Below are 21,213 nucleotides of genomic sequence, written 5' to 3'. Positions count from 1 at the left end.
TGCTTGTATTCCTTGGCTAGTGTCCCCCTCCACACTCGTGGTGCTTTGCACAGGTCTAGCATATAGTTGCTGTTTCATAAATTTCCATTGGTGACATTGACTTCAAAATTCACTATTCACAAGTCATTCCACTACACAAACAGTGAATGGAAATATACTATTTTAAGTACAGGCTGTATTATGGTCTCTGGTCAGTATTCAGCAACAGGCTTATTTTTCATGTATTCCCAGAAATTTTACAACAATGGTACCAAGTTTCTGGGAGAAGGAGTATAAGTCTCAATAGGCAAAATATAAACATTTTTGTTATGATAAAAATCCAACTTGAATTGACACACTCCAAAAATACACCAGTGTGTGTTTTTGGAAAACATTTATTGCAATAGAGTGTCAAAAATTTTTACAAAAATATGCCACTGTCTGGTACAAACAACTATAAAAAAATCAGTTCATCATGCAAGAAAAGTGCAAATAATTTATACAGAAGGACTCAGCTCACGCAATATTAAATAAACATCTTTGCATGTTTGCAAGTAATCGGTCTAATTTACACTTTAAATTCAACCCACTCTACTATTTTTCACTAAAAAAGTACATTAAAGCTTCTAGGCTTAGGACATGGACTATCATACACACCCCCTTCAGCCAGGGTGATTGGCACACAGTAGACCAAAGATGGCGCCAAAGGCTCCCAAGCGTACAGCAGGGTTTGGAGCCTTCTGTTTAACAGATGTGTGCATTGTAAATTAAACAAAGTTGTCTATATTCAAAGATAGAAAAGTCATGTTCAAATTCCAGAAGTAATGGAGCAGATGGAGTTTCAAGAAGTTCTTAGTTTTGGAGCAGCCATCCATTGTGAGCCAAATGGAGCAGGACTCAGTTTTGAGAGATTTTTCCAGGAAGCTTTGTTTGCCAAGTTCAAAGACATTTGGAAAAGGCCTAGCATACAAAGTCACAAATATCATGGTCCCTTGCTCCTTCCTTGTTGCCTCATGGAATAGACTGTTTGCTAAGTGAAGAGGAGGTTTAATAGAGAAAGAACTTCCCCTGGGCTACAGACTCCATGTAACTTGCAGCTGGTGCTAGAGGAGGAGGAGATAGCTGGATGGGATAAATGTACTCCTTAGTGGAAGAGGAGAGGAAAGAGCTGCTTGGTTACCATCAGAACCTCAGTGTTCAGAAAACTAGCTGCTGCTCATCCTTGTGTTTTTATAAGGGTAATCAAAATATAAGTACCCAAGGGAAAAATGAATTTGTCAAAACATGCCACATACTTTATAGCAAGTTAGGTTGTCCTCACTAGGACTCTGTACTCACACTGGAGGTCTGCATAAATATCAAGTGGCTCCTTAACTTCTCCAATAAGAATTAGGGATGTAAAAGGTTTGGAAGACTTAATGTCCAGCTGCCCATTGTGCAGCAGTCTCCAGTACCTTCCACAGTGCAGGTCTTGAGAAGAATGACATTAAGTGTTATGTGTCTCCAGCCATACCACCAGGTGACTGGGACCAGAGATAGGGACACAGGTCAGGCCCCAGGTTTCCATCCAGCTGAGGCCCATCCCCTAAATATCCTGGACATGCTTCCTCATCTTGAAGGCCTTCAGATTCCACCCTGACAACCATTCAGGTCTAAAGTCTCAGGAAGGAGTTTCCTTCATCTGGAAACCACAAAGATTTTACCCTCCATAAGAAAACATTGAGTTTTAAAGGAATTATGACCTTGTTTGTTGAAGCTAGTGAGGACCCCGGGTTTATCAGGGAGGAATGTTTTTGCATTTGCCTAGAGGTTCAGGGTGTTTCTGAGGTCTGTTAAAGCACTAATAGGGTTGCAGGCCAGCATCCAGTCAGAAGAGATGGTTCACAGACTCAGATAGTTGGAAAGAGATTAAAAAACAACAACAGATGTCAACATAGAAAAGTACGATAGAGTTTAGTTAAAAAACACACACACAAAATTACAGTTAAAAATTCACACATAAAATATAGAGTGTTTGCAAATCAAGACATTATTGCCTGGCAGAAAAAAACATAAACTCAGGTGCATATTTTATAATAAACATTGTGTTGAATGCTAAGAATGATACACTGTTGAACATCACTTGTAATGATTTATCTTCTTGTAAATCACACCACTTACTTAGAAAAATGAAATTCCAAGATTTCTCTTCTCCCATATAAAAACAACAGAAACAAGGAGCTTGCAAGCTCTGCAAGCTCAGAAAGATGAGAACTGGCAATAACATAATACACACCCATTACCTTACTTCACAGTTACAAGTAGAACCCACTCTTACATTGAGAATTTTGCAGTGTAAACCCTGTCCATCTGAAATTATCTCCTCCAAGCCACTCCAATATGAAATTGATCATGACTAACCAAGGATCATCTCAGGACTGATACCCCGGGGGGATGTTTTTACCTTATAACTTTTGTTCTTTTCTGCTACCTGCCCTCCCATTCAACTGATTCATCTAATCAAAGTAACAGTGTTGCATAAGTATGTAATCTAGTTTAAAATGTCATTAGACTTTCTTTTTCTGGATCTTGCCTTAAAATGAGCACTCCTCAACTTCACATTTTCTCTTTTCTATAAATGTTGGCCCTTCTTCTTGGGAGGCTCGAGATTTGCTGCCTGCGAACCTCTGAGTTGGACAAAATCGTTGTATCCATATGGATGTGCTCAGAATGCTTTCCTTTGCTGTAAGTCTGAATTGCTTCAAAATGAACATCAATTTCTAGTTCTGCTTTGTAGAGTGTGTGTTGTGTGTGTGGGAGGCTGGTAGGCACACTAAAGAGGGTAGAGTATTCTATCTCTTTCAGCAGTTTCCATCTCCATGCCCTTTCTTGATATTACCCCAGCAGTTCTGAGACAGGGATTCTTTGTGTTTGCTTTTTGGGTCAGGTTGTCCTGGGTGCATTTGTCAATAGGGAGCCTATTAGTGTCCTGGGAATAAGAATTTTCTTTTAAACTCACTGTACTTACATGTAGTGCTCTGGCCATGCCTAACAGAAACCATGTGGTCTAACATAGTCTGCCTGCTCTGCTCCTTCCACTGTCCCCACACAAACCAAAGCATCGAAGATACACCATTTCTATCCCTTCCCCCTCCCTCTCTACCTGCCGTTTCTTTCCTTATTCTCCCCTTCCAATGAAAAAGACCCATAAAATGTTGGTTTCTTGTTTTTCATCCTTAAAAAAATGTCCAACTGTCACATACCACATCCAATAACACCAAACTACATGGGCAGATTCCACAGACACTGTCTTGGTAAATATTATAAAAAATACTGACTACCTGTTGGGGTGGGGGCGGTTTTTGCACAAATGCATGTTGTTGCCTGGGGTGTGATGTCCAATGAGCCTGGCTGACTAGTTTTGTGCTAATCATCCAAAGCAGCCACTGTTCCCAGGATTGCAAACCTGAAAGTGCCAAGAACTTTCCCTTTCTTCAGTCAGCATGATGGAGCAGAGGTCATGAGTTGGGAGGATGTGGAAGACCATGAACCCCTAAACCTGAAGCTGACAAACCAGAGCTTTCCACAGCAGTGGCACACCTAACCCACTCTATTCCTTTAAGGAAAGTAAGATATTTGACAGAACCTGAAAATTATGGAAGAAGTAGCTTTTTATTTAACAGTCAGGTCCTGTATTCTTGAGGTCCAACTGATATGGGAGAGAAAAACAAACCAAAAACACCCTCTTAGTTATTACAATGGTTTATAGCCCTCCAAAGCTCAACCTACCACAACACAATCTTATTCATTCATGTCTGATTTTTTTCATTAGGGAAAATTTAAATTCATCTTATTTCATTAAATTCATTCTCATTATGGAAAATTTCAGTTCAATTCATTTATTTTTCTTTTTTGGGGAGATGATAAAGAAATATGGAGAAATCCTGGTGCAAGTATAAGCATTACAAAGTGAGGAGCATTGGAGAGTTTACTGCAGAATGCTGACGTGCAGACTGAGTGGTTGAAGGAAGGGCATGGAGAGGTACTGAATCACTACTGACCCTTGCCTTGTTTCTGTACCTGCTTAGCTACCTTTTCCCTCCTTCAAGGGTCACCCCAAGGTACAACCTTTATTGTCCCTCAATATGAATGTGAGTTAAGTTCCTATTTCCGTTTCAATTATTTGCCGAGGGCATGCAAGGTGGCGACTTTATTTGGGGGTGGGGGAGGAAGCAAATACAACTGCAAATATATGTACACTGTTGTAGAAAAGCAACTTTCTATAAAAAGTAAAAAACAAAAACATTCCCCATCCTCTTCCAGGAATATCTGACAATTAACTCATGAAGTCCTGAGATTTCCTTTCTTCCACAGTGACCTGCTGATACTTGCCTTGCAAAATCCCATGGGATCTTTGTTTTAACTATCTTCATTTTAACTCTCCAGCCATGAAGTCAGTTTAAGATGAACTCATCTCCCTATTTGGCTGGAACTTCAGGCTTTATTTTTAATCACACTTACAAAAAGCCCTAGTTCAGGTTGTCTCAAGGACTTAAGAAAGCTCAATTTATCACCCTGACGACAGAAAGAGCAAGTGGCAAAATGCTTAATTGTCTGATAGGTAAAACCTGTCTCTCTCAAGCCCCAGCACTTGGGCTGCAATCAGTTTGCAGATGTACACTTTTCCACAAATGCACCCAAGGAAGCCCAGATAAGCCCAGAAGTTAAACCGGAAGAAAGAAGTCTTTATAGCTATGGGGTACCTGATTCTATCTTTTCCGGGGTATGATTTCTATTGGGACTGTTGTTAATTGGCCTTCTCTTTCCCCAGTGAACTACAGTATGGAAGGAGAAAAGGCACATGTACTTTGAGATTGTTCTAGGAAGGAGGGGACTCCAAAGAGGGCCCTGTTTACCTAAAAAGGAAGTGTGAAACAAGATGAGGGTTGCTTCCAACATCCTTTCCATTTTAAATCACTTTTTATAGTGATGAAAACACTTACAAGAAACACAGACACTGCCTACTGGATAATGCACGTTGTCAGAGATCACGCTTTATGCTTTTAGAGGTAGACCATTGTGTGGTGTCTCATAGGATAAGGCCTATGCCCACTCAGGTTTCGGGGTTGGTGCTTCTTTGCCTTTCCAAAACAAACTCAATCAAAACCAAAGCTCCATGATTTCTTATATGTATTTTTTCTTCTTTCTTCCTTTTTTTTTTTTTTGTCTAAACAGATTTTCACATTGTAAACAAAGAGCATTCTCTCTGCATTTGAGTCTTGCCTTTTTCTTCCTAGGGAACTATAAAGGAGTTTCCATGAACATCAAGAGAATTCCATCTTCATGGCTGACAGAGAATTCTTGCCTTTAGAGTCTTGCTGGCAAATTGTTAGAAAAAAGTCTATTTACAATACTTCTGCTTTTCCATACCAATTCTAATGTGGAGTTCACATTCTTAAATTCCCATCAGCAATTGTATCTCTCCCCTCCAAGGTCCTCTCAAGGACTTATCTGAGAAGTCTCAGGCCAATGTTTAAAATGTACACTATTTACAAATGGAGCGTCCAAACTCTGTATTCGTAGCCATCCAGTCAGCAGGGGGCCCTCTGAAGTGTTGTCATGTACTGGGATTCAGAACTTGAACAAGTTGATAAAGTCCTGGGGTGAAAGTGGAACGGAGCAGCTCTCTGGATTGTTAGCTGTACAAGGATGGTCAGTGCCCTGGAAAGACACATGGTGGTAAGTTTAGAGTTCTCAGAGGTGTTGCACTGAGTTTGGGCACCATGAGGTACTGCCCAACCTCAAAACAACAATTCTCTCTCAAGAATGCCACAGCACTGCAAAAGCGATAGAGCTGTGTGTTTGCCTGTGTATGCACCTGTGCACACAGAGGTGGGAGAATTTGGAGGTGAGTGGGTTCCAGAGAAAAATAAACATAAGGAGGTGAAGGAAATGAGGGAAAATGAAGGAAAGTTTCTCCTCCCTTCCCAGCTGCTGGATCAGTTTTACCTTCCCTTTGATTTGGGGCCTGAGATAGGAAAGATCAGGAAATGGCCTGGAGCTGCTGGCTCTGGGGACTAGGCTAGGGGGCTGTGGTAGCGCCTCTGAAACATACCTTCCAGGAAAGAATGTGACAGTGTTTGCAAAGCTGCAGGGTGTTCCCATACTGCTCTTTCCTTGGGTAACATCGAACAAGCTTAAAATACATCTTCTTCCAATCCAGCTGCCCTTTGTCTGACAAAATTAACCGCTTGCGGATCTAAAAATCAAATGAATAAAAATAATTGCAGGAGAGTTAGTCAAGAGCATGATTTGTGGTTTTCTGGTTCTTAAAAGTTCTACTCCTACCCTCCTTCCCCTTTCCCTCTCTATCCTACAATAGCCAGAAGGGAAAGACTGCCAAGATATAAAGAAGTGCCTTCAAATCTCTCCTCAATTACACAGTATCTTTGAACCAGTCTTTGAAAGATATAGGTGGTTGGTGACAACTTACTAATGACCTCTACTAAATTGCATTTAGTCTGTTAATACTTAAAAGTTAGGTCACATTCATAATCCACTTCAACATTTTTCTCTGCTATAGACTTGAGTGATTATTTTCAGGGAGGTGCAGTAATTCTTGGCTGTGTGTGTATGTGTGTGTGTGTGTGTGTTTGTGTTTGTGTTTGTGTTTCCCATCAAAACTACCTGGGGGTGCTGGGGTTGTGGCTTGGTGGCAGAGCACTTGCCTCACATATATGAGGCACTAGGTTCAATGCTCAACACCACATTAAAAACACATAAATATATTAAAAAAATTATCTGGGGAAGAGGGGAGGGACAAAGGGGTAAGAAAGATGGAATGAGAGGGACATCATTACCCTAGGTACATGTGTGATTGCATGAATGGTGTGACTCTACTTCATACACAACCAGAGAAGTGAAAAATTCTGTTCCATTTGTGTACAATGAATCAAAAGCTTTCTATTGCCTTGTATAACTGATCAGAACTAACAAAAAAAAAAAAAAAGAAAAACTACCTGGGGTGGCGGGGGAAGCAACTTTACCCTCTATAGACACCTTCGATTGGAGTTTTCCAGTCAAACCCAGTAGCCCTGAAGTGGGGCAGCCATGCTTTATGTTAGAGGAGGACAAGGGAGAGGAGGGTGGGGCAAAGGAGGGCCATCTGTGAGGCAGCCCGTGGGCGCCACTGACCTGCCTCTCGGAGAAGTGGTACTGGCAGAGCTTCTTCCACAGCAGCCGGTCCTCACTGAGCACGTGGAGGTCGGGGGCCACCTGGCCCAGGCTGACGAGGTCGCGCCCGTCGCTCAGCCTCTGCATGATGTTCAGTTGTAAGCATAAGGGCAGGTCGGTGAAGGTGAGGCCTTTGAAGGCAGGCTGCAGAAGGGAGGCGACAAGCCTGGGGTCAGAGAGCAGCCATTCTCCAGGTGACACACCCTAAGAATGTGACTGTCCCCTCCTCTGCCACCCTCAAGCTGGCTTATTGATCAGAGGTCAAAAAGTAATTGTCCCCGTCCTACATACAGAATGGGACCATGGCCGAGACACACGAAGAACAGCCCAGAGTGGCTTGTGCTGATGGTACCAGAGGGAGTCTCGTAAGTTTCACGAAGCTCTGTGATTTTACTGTAAAAGGTTCTCCAAATAGCACAGGTTGAATTCTAGAGCTTCATTCAATTCAGGGCTCAGTCATCATGTTTGCTACCTTCCTGCCTTATGGGCCTGGAGGGAGAGCCCCAACCTGCCAGCTGGCCTCTTGTCTCACTGCCCCCTGCCTCATGACCTTGGAGCCTCTATAAAGGTTTACTCATAGGCACCTGACACATCTTGCTCACTTCTGCACAATGCCCCCCCCCTCCTGTCCTTTAGGTGCACTTCAAACCCATTTCCTCTGAACGGCCTTTCCTGCTTTTGTGATTCCCTCTGGCCTCATTTATTGCACCTCCCAGAGTGCCCATGATCTCTTTCAGATCTTTTTTGCAACACCTCCTATTTGTTATGTGACACCCCCCCCCCTTTTTTTTTTGGTACCAGAGATTAAACCCAATGGCACTTAAACACTGAGCCACATCCCCAGCCTATTTTATTTTTTATTTTGAGACAGGGTCTCATGAAGTTGCTTAGGGCCTTCTTAGTTGCTGAGGCTGGCTGACACAACTCTTCTAAAATAAATCCTAAGTGGTACATTCTGCTAGAGCTTAACCTCCACAAAAGCAAGGATTTTTACCTAGTTTCACTGTTGTGTCTCTAATTTTTGGAAGAGTGCTTGGTGCTTAGTAGGCACTCAGTAAACATCAATGGGATCAATGAAACCCAAAGAGCTAGACAGACAAAAAACAACAATAAAAGAAGCCTGTACTGGAATCTGTGTGTGCAAGCACACACATATGTACATGTATGTATGAATGTATCTGTGTGTATGTGCTTATTTGTGTATATTTGTTTACATGCATGTACATATGTGAATGCATGTGAGTACATTTGTGAATGTGTGTTATGTGTGTATATGCATGTGTGTTTGTATGTATATGTGTGTGCACCCACACATTTTGGAAATGGCTCGTGTAGAACCCTTTGGCCTAAGCTCCATCATCTACTGAAGCAGTTCTATTCAAACCTGGGGTTCCATTGAATATATTGAAAACTTCTGTGGATAGTACATTGGCAGTTAATGAGGAGCCCTTTATTGTTTCAAGTTTGGATGAGCTCAAGATATTCCATCCAGGCCTATATCCCTGAAGGCAGGGACTAATTTTGTACTCCTTGCAGACTGGCCCAGCAAAAACAAGCCCTCTTGGTGCCTACTGTGGCCTGGTCCTCGAGTTGCTGTGATGAGCTCCAGAGGCCAGTGAGACTCATAAGCAAACTATTCTGGAGCAATACATTAGATGCCATGACAGAGGAAAATTCAAAGTTCCAAAGGAACAATCTGCACAGAGCAGGTCCTTGGCAGTGCCCTGATACTTCAGGATGCTGCCATTTGGAAAAGAAGGTGACAGTCCCTTGGGACTTGTTCCTTGTCTCTGCCTACTACTTTGGGGTGAGCTCTCAATTTTGGACTACTCATTTTTAGTTCAATGTTCTGTCACCTCCGAAAAGTCACAGTAGACAAAACAAACAAAAGCAAGCATGGAAGCTTTTTCCCTCGCTCAGGGAAAATACCTTTGAGAATGGGTATTATTTTTCTTCCTCAAGTTTTTTAAAAATATTTTTAGTTGTAGATGGACATGATACCTTTATTTTGTTTATTCAGTTTTTTAAATGTGGTGCTGGGGAGGTCAAACTCAGCAAACTCAGCGCCTTGCACATGCTAGGCAGGCACTCCACCATCGAGCCACAACCCCAGCCCTCTTCCTCAAGTTTTTAGAGAGAGAACTTCTGTAGGAAGCACATCAAAGCCCAAACATACAGAGGACCCTGAGGGTCATACAGCCTCAGTTATTGCTCCCATGTCCCTTTCAGGCAGGACAGGCATGTAGTGGGAAGGTGGACTTGAGAAGGGGACTAACAAAAAGAACAGATGGCAGCATGGGGCAGGGCCCTCAGATGGATAAGCAGCAGATCTGGATCCAGGTACCCTTGGGTACAGGGTCCAAAGTGGCCAGGTTTTGAAGACTGAAGATCCCTCCAGCTCTAACAATCTCAGACTTGGAGTGACTTCAGCCTCCTGGTTCATCAGAAGTGTCTATGACTTGGCAATTTTTATTGCTCCGTTCCACCCCAGGCTGCTGGGCTGAACTTTCAATTATTTGCAACGTTCAGGACTTCACGGGACCGCAGAAGGCTCTGGACCTATTTGTCATTTATCATCTGCTGCTGATCATATGAGCTAATAAAACGGCCATGAGATTTTCTTTCTGTTTCCAGCACTTCAAAGCCTCTACTTTTTTGGTTAAAACTCCCAGGCCAATTATTACATTAACTCCTATTAAAGGCAAGTCTACTTGGGCAGAGTTCACTCTGTCAAATTTTCAAACCTGAACTTTTCCTAATTCCTTGCCCAGACCCCATGCCAAGCCCTTCCTCCTGATAAATGGTTAACTGCTTGCATGCCTTCTTCTGCCCGAATATAAACATATAAAAGAAAAATACGTCACTCTCGCTCCTCCAATCAAGCATTGGCTAGAATCCACTTCTGTCTACCCTGCCCCCTTGTTTCAAAACACTGCCTGGCCCAAAGCAAGGTCATTAGATTTGATTTCTCTCCTTTACAAACCAGTTCTTTTAATTTTTCCTTCATCTTTTATTATGTGAATTATACTTGCCAATAAAAAATTGGTTCGAAATAATTAGATATGAAAATTTTGATGGAAAACAAGATTATGTGTTGGGAAGACACTGATAGAACTTTGGCAAATAAAAAGCATTTACTCCCCAAATCACCTTCCTATTTTCATGCAACAACATACCTCTCTTTTGGGCCAAACTGTTAAAAAGTATTTTTTAAAATATAGTCCAGACTGCAGTAATTAAGTCCCTTCTCTCTCTCTCTCTCTCTCTCTCTCTCTCTCTCTCTCCCTCTCCCTCTCCCTCTCCCTCTCCCTCTCCCTCTCCCTCTCCCTCTCCCTCTCCCTCTCCCTCTCCCTCTCCCTCCCTCCCTCTCCCTCTCCCTCTCCCTCTCCCTCTCCCTCTCCCTCCCCCTCCCTCCCCCTCCCTCTCTCCCCCTGTCCCCATCCCTTTCCCCCCACCCCTGCAGAGTTGGGCATTCATGTGGAAAGCTCTCCAGAGCTGGTGGGTTCCAGCAGGGCTCTGAAGATAATAGAGCTCAAAGCCCAGGAGGGTTGGGGCATAGGACATAATGGAGGAGGGAGCATAGCCCTTGAAGACAGGCCTGGATTCAATCCCTGTGCCAGATCCTACCAACACTGAGACTCCAGTCAAATTACACCCAGCCCCCCATATCCTGAGACTTGCATCCTTGGATTCAACCAGCCACTGATAGAAAATATTTTAAAGATATCACATTTGTGTTAAACTTGTATAGGCATTTTTTCTTGATCATTATTCCTTAAACACTATATCATGACAACTATTTACATAGCAGTTAAATTGTATTATAAGTGATTTAGAGACAGGAGGTTCTGCATAGGTTAAATGCAAATACTATGTCATCTAATCTAAAGGACTTGAGCATCCATGGGTTTTGGTATGCTCAGAGGGTTCTGGAATCAATCCCTGGGGGGCTTATTGAAGATGACTGTATTCATAACTACTCTAATTTTTCTCATTGATAAAATGAGGCAATGCATATCTTACAGTGCTGCTGGGTGGAGCAGATGGGATCATACACAGAAGTACTTATTACAGTGACCAGTAAATTTTGGCCATTAGTTCTATTTACAATTCACTAGATGAGCTAATTAGTACATATGAAGATCTTAGAATAGTGAGTGCACAGAGCAAGCTCTTGATAATAATAACACCCAACACCTTTAAAACACTTGCTACACATCAGACACTATTGAAACTGCTTTGTATAGATTAATTTTATGAACACTCACACCAGGGCCTATTCCTATTTCCTAGGGGAGGAGAGCGAGGCATGGAGAAATCGAATAACTTTCCCCCAAACCTGCAGTTAGTCATATTTATCCTCCATGATCCATGGCAGTATTTTCTAATATGCACTGTTGAACCCTGGATAAGTACTTCAGTGGGTCATGGAGGAGACTCCCCTTCAAACATGCATTCATTCAACTCAAACTGCTTGCCACCTCTGTGCCAGGTGTGGAGGAATGGGTAAGGCCCTGTCTTTGTGGAATCTGTAAACTAGTGGTCAGAGATGGGAAAGTACCTATGCATGAGATGATTTTGGATCATAGTAACTGCTCTGAAGAAGGCTGTGGTTTCAATAGTTGGGGTGGTCAGGAAGGTTCCAAGCCAGGAAGATCAGAGTGTGCAAAGAGTAGCTGGGCTTGGTGGAATACCTCAAGCAGAATGAAGTGGGGTGAGCTGCTGTGTTTGGTCTCTTCTGCACAGGATTTCATTGGATTAAAAAGTTATTTTTTTTAATCAAAAAAATTGGATCACTGGATAAATAGTTGGAAGAAAACTGGATGGGGAAAAATGTTTGGAAACCATGAATGTTAAGCTAGCTTTGCCATTTTAGGAATAAGCAGTCCAGGGTTCTGACCTTAGCTCTAGCTCTAATTGCTGTGTAATGCTGGGAAAGTCACTAGGCTTCTCTGGTACCCATCCTAGCTCCAGCACGTGAAGGGTAATAGTAACTATTATGGTTACCTACCAAGAGTGTTTGGGGTCCAACTAAGGAGAGCTCTGAGGGAGTAAGCCCATGCAAGTACTAGGTATGTCTGGGAATAGATATGGCCAATGGGGGCTCCTATAGTGTGGGCAGGGGGACCACGGTGAGCTCTGAGCAAGTGTGACCATCTAATGGCTGTTCCAACATTGCTGGAGGGAGGATGTCTTTGGGACAAATGGGACTTGCTCCTTTATATCACTGGCTGGGCAATTCTTTCCTGATTTAAGATAGGAAATATTAAATCCAAGCCAGGTGTGGTGGTGCATGCCTGCAATCCCAGTGGTTTGGGAGGCTAAGGCAGGAGGATCTCAAGTTCAAAGCCAGCCTTAGCAACTAAAGTTGCTCAGGGCCTGTCTCAAAATTTAAATAAGTAAGTATGTAAGTAAGTAAGTAAAGGGCCAGGGATGTGGCTCAGTGGCTAAGTACTTCTGGGTTCAATCCAGGCCACAGAGAATTCTAGAAATCGAGTAGAAGGGGTAAATGAGTTTTCTCTGAGAGGGAAGATGAAATTTCAGTTTCAACTTCACACTATCAAATGATGCCTACATTTGAGAGATGGGCCTGGGGTAAATTATTAGAATGCATTAGGTTACTATTCATGATAAACACATTCTCTTAAAACAATCCAATAACTGAAATGGCTTCTGTGGGGCAACCCACCTTTGTGCTCTGCTCTGTTCATGCATGTGTGTGCCTGCATGAGCGTGTGTGGGTGCGTGAGGTGTGGGTGTTGTAGCCCACGTGACTCTAAGGGAGCCAAACAACTCTGAGGCTTCTAATTATCCCCTCTGTTCCTGAGCTTAAGAAACCAAGGCATAGGGAAATTGTTAACAGTAAAGGACATGCAGTTCCAACACTTCACATAGTAAACCACTTCTTTAAAGGGGGTTGGGGGGCTAGGGGTGTGGCTCAGTGGAAGAGCACTTGCCTAGCATGAGCAAGACCCTGGGTTTAATCCCTAGGACAATAAAATAAGGTAAAGGAGATCTCTGCATGCTACCTTCTCCTGATACGGTACAGTCCTAACTTTATCAGTGTGGGTCCCGGAAACCACTTAAACAGCAGTCAGATAAGTCAGTGTCAGATAAGTAGGCAAAGTGCCATGTGAGGTGCCTAAGTGTCTGTCCATTAGTGAGCCCAGAGAGATCATTCCAGCGTCTTTTGTATATTTTTTGTGTGCCTCAGTCTTTCTGCTCACTATTAAGAGGACAAGAGCCAAGGGTGAGTTATGTTTTGAAGCTAAAAGGAACTACTGATAATGATAGCCATGTTTTGCTGGTAATATATGGCTTCCCCCCTGCCCTTTGAGTGAGAAGTGCCTGGTTTTGCACATGCATATCCACAGTCTCTAATCACAGTCTTCCTTTGTACAACTAATAATTGGAAACAGGATTTTAAAAGGCTGGTACCAGTCCTCCAAGCCACAGCCTCCACAGCACTACTATATTCAAGGCAGCATCCCAAAGCTGCAAATAATTCATTCTTTGTGAGAAATGGGAAGAGAAATCTCTGCACCCTACTGAGTACTTTAGGATAGCTAGCATCTGCCCTAAAGCCAAGATCCCATGATGTTTCAAGATCTTAGATGATTCATCTGGCTGTGCTCTTTCACATACTTTGATCCTGTACTGCCAAGTTCTTCTTCCTATCCTCCCTTTAGCAGGAAGCCCCCTCAACCTCAGCCCATCTTCTGCACCAGGCTAAAGCATGAAATCAGAGAAGATCAGACTCCTTCAGCACAGTGTGGATTTGAAGTCCTGGCAAGACTGCCCGGCATCCCAGTGGCAGACCCAATTACCTGAAGGAGGCTTCCCGCTTACCCTGGTAATCTGGATGTTGTTCAGCTGCTGCTGCCAGTGTAGAATCGTCTCCATGCGGTACACCCACATGTTAATGTTGCCCACCAGCACAGACTTGCCAACTCTCTGGACTAGTGTACATAAGGATGTATAGAGGGTCTGCAGTAGTTCCCTTATGAGTCTAATGTTTTGCTGGTCTTCAAGAACTTGAGTAGAGAAGAAAAAAATACAGTTATGATAGTGGAACACTGTGTATTTTTAAAGTGAGCTTTTCTTCTCATCTGCTCCTGTTACCAGGCACTGCCTCTGGGGATACAGTTTTCTTTCTCACCAGTGTTGATTCTACATTGGCCAAGCTTCTGTACTCAAGGCTAAGGGGTAGAGTTTCCATGATCTAGGTCCCTCTTTGTTCTTCCTGATTCTCTATAAAGCCCCTTTCTCTCTCCATTGTTCCATAGCACCAATGATTCACCTGATCAGAAAGCTGCTACTTTTGCTCAGTAGTGGCATCTTTTAGATCGCCAGTGGAAAGAACACAGTTCTGGGGTTAAGAGGTTCTAATCCTGTCTGGCTGATCTCTGTATGATTGTGGACAAATCCCTTCTCCTGGGTGGACAAATCCCTTCTCCTGGCTACTTAAGCCAGAAGTCTAAGGTTCCCTGTAGCTCAAATAACCTAAGAATTGAGATGCACACAGCTCAATTTCCTCGTTATTTGGAGACTCAGTAGCTAAGGGTGGGATGTGTGCTCCCATGGAGAAGCTTGCAATGCAAAGCAGAATGAATGAATCATCCCAGAGACACAGGACGATGATGGTCTCATTCTTTGCCTTGGGTATAAGTTATACCCTTTCTGAATCAGAACGTGGTACCCCTGAAATGCAGCTGGAGTTATTCATTTCCATCCACTGATATTAATTTAAATCTAATGACATGTCTATTGTATGAGAAATCCATCTGTCCATCCCCTTGCCTACAAAAAGGGTGAGAGAGAGGGCTCACCTTTTAGTACCACCTTTTCCAAAATGTTCATGAAGTTCTTTTGGGCGATACCACTCAGGGATGTGAGCTGTGACTTTGCTATCAGTTCCAACAGCTGTGGATAAAAATAGAAGTTGCCAGGCTTAGAATACGGAGATATTTTTCTCTTCTAATCTTCACTTTTGAGTCACATGACATGTAGACACAGACTGACGAAGAGAGATAAATGGCAGGCAGGACTACTAGGCAATAGAGCAGATGTTTGACATGAGAAACAAATGGGGTAATTCAAGACCCATGAATCAGGCTGAATATTTAATTGCTTTTTTCCTTTTAAATGTAAAGACTTTTGGCTTTGGGGGTGAGTAATCCATTCCACTTTCCCTACTTCAGTGGGCAGAGCTGAGGGTACTCTGAAGAGAACAAAACCTCCCATGATGCCTCTTGAGTTCTGCATAATCAGTCCCCCCTACCCGCACCACGGAACTGCTCTGCTCTGCTCCCACTTGAACTTTTCCCCCATTGGCACCGACTGCCTTGGAGGCACCTGGAAGCTCATGTTCAGTACTTCATGCATTTTTCAAGGACATAGCAATTAGTTTCCAGATATCTCCTGCTTATGAAGTGTTCAATAAATGCACCTATTCATTAGAATCTCACTGCACTCAACTTTCTATAGAAAGGGGACAATCAGAGGAGAGTGAGGGCAATTTAAGGACTTGTAGTCTGAATACCTGTTTTGATCTGGTGGCAGTGATGTCACTGTGGCTGAGAACTAGGATCCTCATAATTCTTAGCCTTGATCAAGTCTTGATTTGACTGATCATTTGCTCTGTGATTATGGGCAAGTCACTAGCTTTCTTGGTAACCCAAGGTTTCTATTAATACTCAGAGTCCCTGAGGTTGTTGTGAGCTTTAAATGAGATAATGCACATACAGCCCTTAGTGCAGTGTGTGGAACATATTGGGTGCTAAATAAAATCGATTGGCTTGTTGAAGGACTATGTCCCATTCCTAATCTGCTATCCCCAAATGAAACAGATAAGAACTGAAGTTGGTGTGTTCTTAGTTCAGTTTTCTTTCCTTGTATGGGAAAATTCTGTACTCCTGTGTCATGATTTTAAAAACACCAAAGATTCTACTGTTGAAACACGAAAGTTCAACAGTAGAATCTTTGCAGGGGTCTTACAGATGGTCTAGTTCGACACACTAAACAGATGAACAAAGTGAGGCTTAAACAAACAACTTCACAGCCAGCAAGAGGACAAAGCAGTGTCTTGGAAATGGGAAAATAAGGAGACACTCCTTATGCTTTCCAACAGGTATCAAAAGAAAGGGTTGACACAAAGTGAAAATTAGTTTCAGAACCCACCAGGTCCCCAGGAGAGCAAACTAGATTGAGACTTTGTAAATAGAAAACTAAGAACCTTTCTTTCTTGGAATTCCTGTTCCTAGGAACTTTCTATAAGAGATGGCCCTGGCCAGGATCCCACGCAACTCCAAAACACTGACTATAGTGCTGTGTTGGGTGCTGGCATCAAGGCTGAGGGAAGAAGCAAAGTGAAATTTAAAAAACCTGGGTTGCAGAGGAGGACTGAAATCTTGGCTCAAGCCCCAGGCAGTTTAGAGCACCTCTGCTTCCAAAGCACTTGTTCAAACATTTGTCCCCACTGAGCCTTTTAGGCACCTGTCAAACCCCCGGAAAGACTTCATTTCCTGAACACAAATTTTAAGTTGAAAAATAAGAGAAAAAAGAGAAACCCAAAACACTTTTCCTGCCTGGATATGTATCTTCCACACACATAGGAACTGGTTTGCGGGGTGAGAACTGGTGACCTAAGGCTGGAAGGTAGGAGCTGACTGTTGCTAAGAAAGGCCAGAAATCAAAACACGGGTAGAGGACTTGGCTATGGGCAGTGACCACACTGAATGCTCTCTGCCTATCTGATTTACTTCTGCCACCAACCAGCATGTGACAGTCAAGAGATGAGTGAAAGTGGCACAAAGGGGCTAGCCAAACCTTTCATTTATCTCCCTGACCCACAGCAAGATCCAGAAGGCCCAGGCGGTAGTTTATTAATACCCTGAGCCTCACATGATCAGCACAGAGCAAGATGAAAGAAAACAAAAGCCGGGAGTCTGCTCTGGAGGCAGCCGGCTCACTGTGACTCACCACTGGGTGGGAGGTGGGTCGAGGGGGCAGGAGGAGCGAAGGCAGCGCTTGGCCTGAAATCTGTCCAAAACCCAGATTCCATGTGATTACCATCTCATGGAGGGTGTCAGTTTTAATCTCGTCTAAAAGTGCACCAATCACAAGGACAAGAAAACTCTGAAGGCTCTGACTGTGCATTTAATGGGAAACAAAAAGCCCTTTGGACTGGCTGAGATTATCTTCTTTGACTAGGCCAGGGAAGAATATATCAGCAAGGATTTGTCAACAGACAGCAGAATGACATGTCAACTACTCTGTGTTTCATCCAATCTCAAGGGAAAGTCTCTTTTTTTACTGCCAGGCAGCTGTGGAACCCTGGAATAGGAGACCTGGATTCTTCAGCTTGGTGACCTTTACAACTGTCATTCATTTGGCAAGTGTTTCTTTTAGAGTCCACTCTGTCCTAGCATTGTTGATAGGTCATGCCCATCGGGTATGATGGTAAAGACACACGATCCTTAGTCTTATGGAGTTTACTGTCTAGTCATTTAATCTCTCATAGCCCCAGTTTCTTTATTTCTAAAATGGCAATAAAAAAACTACCTACTTCACAGGATTATTATGAGAATTAGGTGAGATAAATACGTAAAAATCCATGCCCCAAATAAGGCATTATTATTATTATAAGATAGTTTTCTTCTTTGAAATCCCAGTCTGCTAGTGAAGTTTGAAGTTGACATCTGGGGTTGGCAAACTTCTGGAAAGGGCCAGTTTAGTAAATGTTTAGGGTTTGTGGATTTCATGGTCTCCTCTGTAACACTCAGGTTTATGGTGGTAGTGCAAAAGCAGCCTTGGACAATATGTAAATGATGTGTATAGGTGTGTTCTAATAAATCTTTATTTACAAAAACAGGTAGAGGGCCAGGTGTTTGGGCCATAGTTTGCCAACTTCTGATTTATAGCCTAGAGTTTAAGAGTGGAAGTTCCAGAGTCCAACTGCTTGCCTCAGTTTTCCCATCTATAAAATATGCATAATAGTAGCATCCATTTCAAGTTACTGTGAAGATTAAACAAACTCATATAGCACTTACAACTGTGCTTGGTATACCAAATACATTATTATCATTGGCTTTTATCATAATACAGAGAATATTGCTAGATAAAATTATTGCCATTGCAGAAAATAGTGAATTAATAGGACAAAGTATAGCCCAATTAAATAGTCAATTAAATGCTTTCAAATTTAAATTTTTCTTTCTGTCATTTTTATTATGTTTGTGATGCCTTTAATAACTCCCTGTCTGTTGGTAAAAGCTAATGTTGACACATCTTTTAGACTTGCATAGATACATGTACCATGAAATCTTATTTTGCTAACAATAATGAGTGTTTACCATGTGACTGAGAATGTGCCAAGGGCTTTGCATGCATGATCTTGTTTAATATTCAACAATGACCCAATGAGGTAGTTTGCTAAAATGAAGACACTGAGGCTCAGAGAAGTTAAATAACTCACCTAAAGACATACCAGCAAAAGCAAATGTGGGGCCAAATTTTACTCTTAATAGTAGGAGTACTATGTATTGTTATGTTCTGGGGACACAGAGCTTGGAAATTCACGTCAGTATTATTCTGTGACTGGTGATCAGCTTTTCATGTTAAGGTAGAAACAATATGCAGCATGTTTGTAATAGCACATTTAGGAGGAGGCAATTGCTTTGGGTTAAACATTCAGTTTATTTTCTATGCAGGTCCAGAAACAGTAGCAGTGTTGTTTGGGACTAGTAGTAAAGAGGACAGAATTTGTTAATTTGACTTCAATGTTTATCAAGTTGTATGCCCCTGGGGCAGTAGGTTTGTATCTAGCAATTTGTTTACCAAAATGACTGAGCCAACTGGATTCTTTGTCCTTAGCCACAAGAGAAAAAAGAGAACAGAGGAAAATGGCTTGTTTGGAAGTGGTTGTTTGTTTTCTACTGGGCAAATTTAGCCCAGGTGCCAGTAATTTGTGGATGTGTTTGAGAGGCAAGAGGGGGAGGGGGAAAAAGGAGGAGGGCTCTGGGCTCCTCCTGAATTCCACCGTGTCATTGTGGTGTGGCCAGTGTGGTGATCAGGCCTGATCTGTAGTGACTGGTTTAGCAGTAATAGGAATGAGGCTGTGCTACTAGAGGAAGGGGTGGTGGTCACCACTTGCCCAAACCACATCCTGCTCTTCAGCTTTAGCTCTTGCTAGTTTGGAGATGATGAGTTGGAGAAAAATCTAGTTGCAGGCAATGCGGAAGAGCAAATCTCAGAATGCACATCAACCACAACTGAAGTGACATTTGGAAGACACACAGGCAGGAGAGAGTTCCCTCCTACATTACTCACATAAAAGCAAGCTCCTTCTCTTCCCTCAGTGCATCCTAACATCACACTCTTATTTGTAAAAATACATCAGTGCATATCACTTCCATGCTTAAAATCCTCAAATGGGGCTGGGGTTGTAGCTCAGTGGTAGAGCTCTTGCCTAGCACATGTGAGGCACTGGGTTTGATCTTTAGCACCACATAAAATAAATAAATAAAATAAAGGTATTGTGTCCATCTACAACTTAAAAAAAAAAAGTAACAAAAATAGCAGCTTCCCTTGCCTGTTAGTTTAGAAGGTCAAAACCACATGGAGGTTAACCATGAGGCTGTTGCCCAAGCATACTCTATCTCATGGGAGATTGTTAAGAACAGAAGGTACGCTCCAACTCTTCCATCTCCCATGACAGCAGAGCTCTGAAGCTTGACTGGAAAGTCTGCCACTGTTATCAAAGGCAGGAAAGAGGACCAGCCTCAAGAAGCCCCAGCCATGTCTCACGCTCAGTACCCAAGTTGGGTGCCCACCAGAAGGTGATGTCTTTTGCAATAAACTCTTGGTTATATTAGGCAGGGCCTCTGCCTGCACTCAGTGCCGTGCACTTCCAAGACCCTTATTTACTCAATGGATAACACAGAGCATGAGCCTGGAAAGTTTTGTCCTGACTTTGAGCTTGAACACTGACAGGTTGGAAGAGGAAAAATTTCAGCAGCATTAATAATCTTCAGGCATGTCAAGATTGGGTAAATATTATTTGCAAGCGAAACATCTTTCTAACTGAGGGAGTTAAAATAGCGAGGGCCAAGTTTACATGAATTAATCGTATCCTCAGCTGAGAGGAACTTGCCTCTCCATCTTTCACTGATCCCAATTAATTTTGATGTTACATTGGTGCCTGGTTCTGAGCAACAATGGTTAGCTCAGTGATCTTTCTTAAACTGATATCCCCACCTCTATTCTGATTTTATGAGGCTGAATGTCACACTGTCCTCAGCCCTCACCCATGATCACTCCCCTTCACTTCCATTCTTTCTTATATCCAGGTTTCTGCTCATGTCATTTGTCCCTTCAAAGCCTTCCCCCTGCCTCTTCATCTGCCAAATCCTGGTCATCCTCCAAAGAAGCAGATTCTCAGGTTCTGCCTCTCCCAAGAAACCACTTGCTCCTAGCCAGTACCAAACTCAACTTGTTCATTAAATGTTGTGTCTTGTCACCCAAAGTAGGCTGGAAGTACCTGACAAGCAGGGGCCAGATCCCCCCTGATTCTCAAGTGGCTAAGGCACTGTGAGTTTGTGGCCTCAAAACAGAAGTTCATGGACTCAAAGGCTTTCTCTTGAAGCACTTTGCCCCCTGTGGAGACCTAGCAGGAGGATAATGGGAATTTGCTCCTGGACACTGTCGATCTCCTTCTTTAATGGAATCAAGAGACCTTCAGATACTAGTTGCTCAGAGCACAGTGTCAGATACCCTCAGGAACATTCCTCCTTGGATGAGCAAAAGTCTGCTGAACTGACACTTAAAAGCTTAGTTACCTATCCAATTTGGCATGTTCCTCTGTATAATAAGCACCAACTCAGCTTAGAGATCTAAGTCAATTTCAACATAAAATATGTTTCTGAGCCTTTTGTGCTATGTGTTTAGATTCTGAGTCCTCAAGAAAAGCATTATACAAACTGGCATGCTTTTGATCCAGTGGTTTCCAAAATAAAATCAGAT

At 42.7% G+C, this 21,213-nt stretch overlaps 1 protein-coding gene across 1 annotated transcript in view; it reads right to left on the bottom strand.

The window, feature by feature from the left end:
* Positions 1 to 358: 358 nt before the first annotated feature.
* The window catches only part of Fbxo32 (F-box protein 32), a 37,264-nt gene continuing 16,409 nt past the window's right edge, over positions 359 to 21,213 (bottom strand). Inside the window, exons 5-9 of the mRNA XM_026407402.2 lie at positions 15,021 to 15,114; positions 14,041 to 14,225; positions 7,153 to 7,335; positions 6,074 to 6,217; positions 359 to 5,679 (exon numbers count right to left, since the gene is read on the bottom strand). Of these exons, the coding sequence (XP_026263187.2) occupies positions 5,590 to 5,679; positions 6,074 to 6,217; positions 7,153 to 7,335; positions 14,041 to 14,225; positions 15,021 to 15,114 (696 nt within the window). The 3' untranslated portion in view covers positions 359 to 5,589. The remainder of the gene's footprint in view (positions 5,680 to 6,073; positions 6,218 to 7,152; positions 7,336 to 14,040; positions 14,226 to 15,020; positions 15,115 to 21,213) is intronic.

The sequence above is a fragment of the Urocitellus parryii genome, chromosome 7 (genome assembly GCF_045843805.1).
Source record: "Urocitellus parryii isolate mUroPar1 chromosome 7, mUroPar1.hap1, whole genome shotgun sequence".
Taxonomy (NCBI): Eukaryota; Metazoa; Chordata; class Mammalia; order Rodentia; family Sciuridae; genus Urocitellus; species Urocitellus parryii.
Note: the sequence above shows the minus strand (reverse complement) of the source record. Positions and strands in the feature narration are given on the sequence as shown.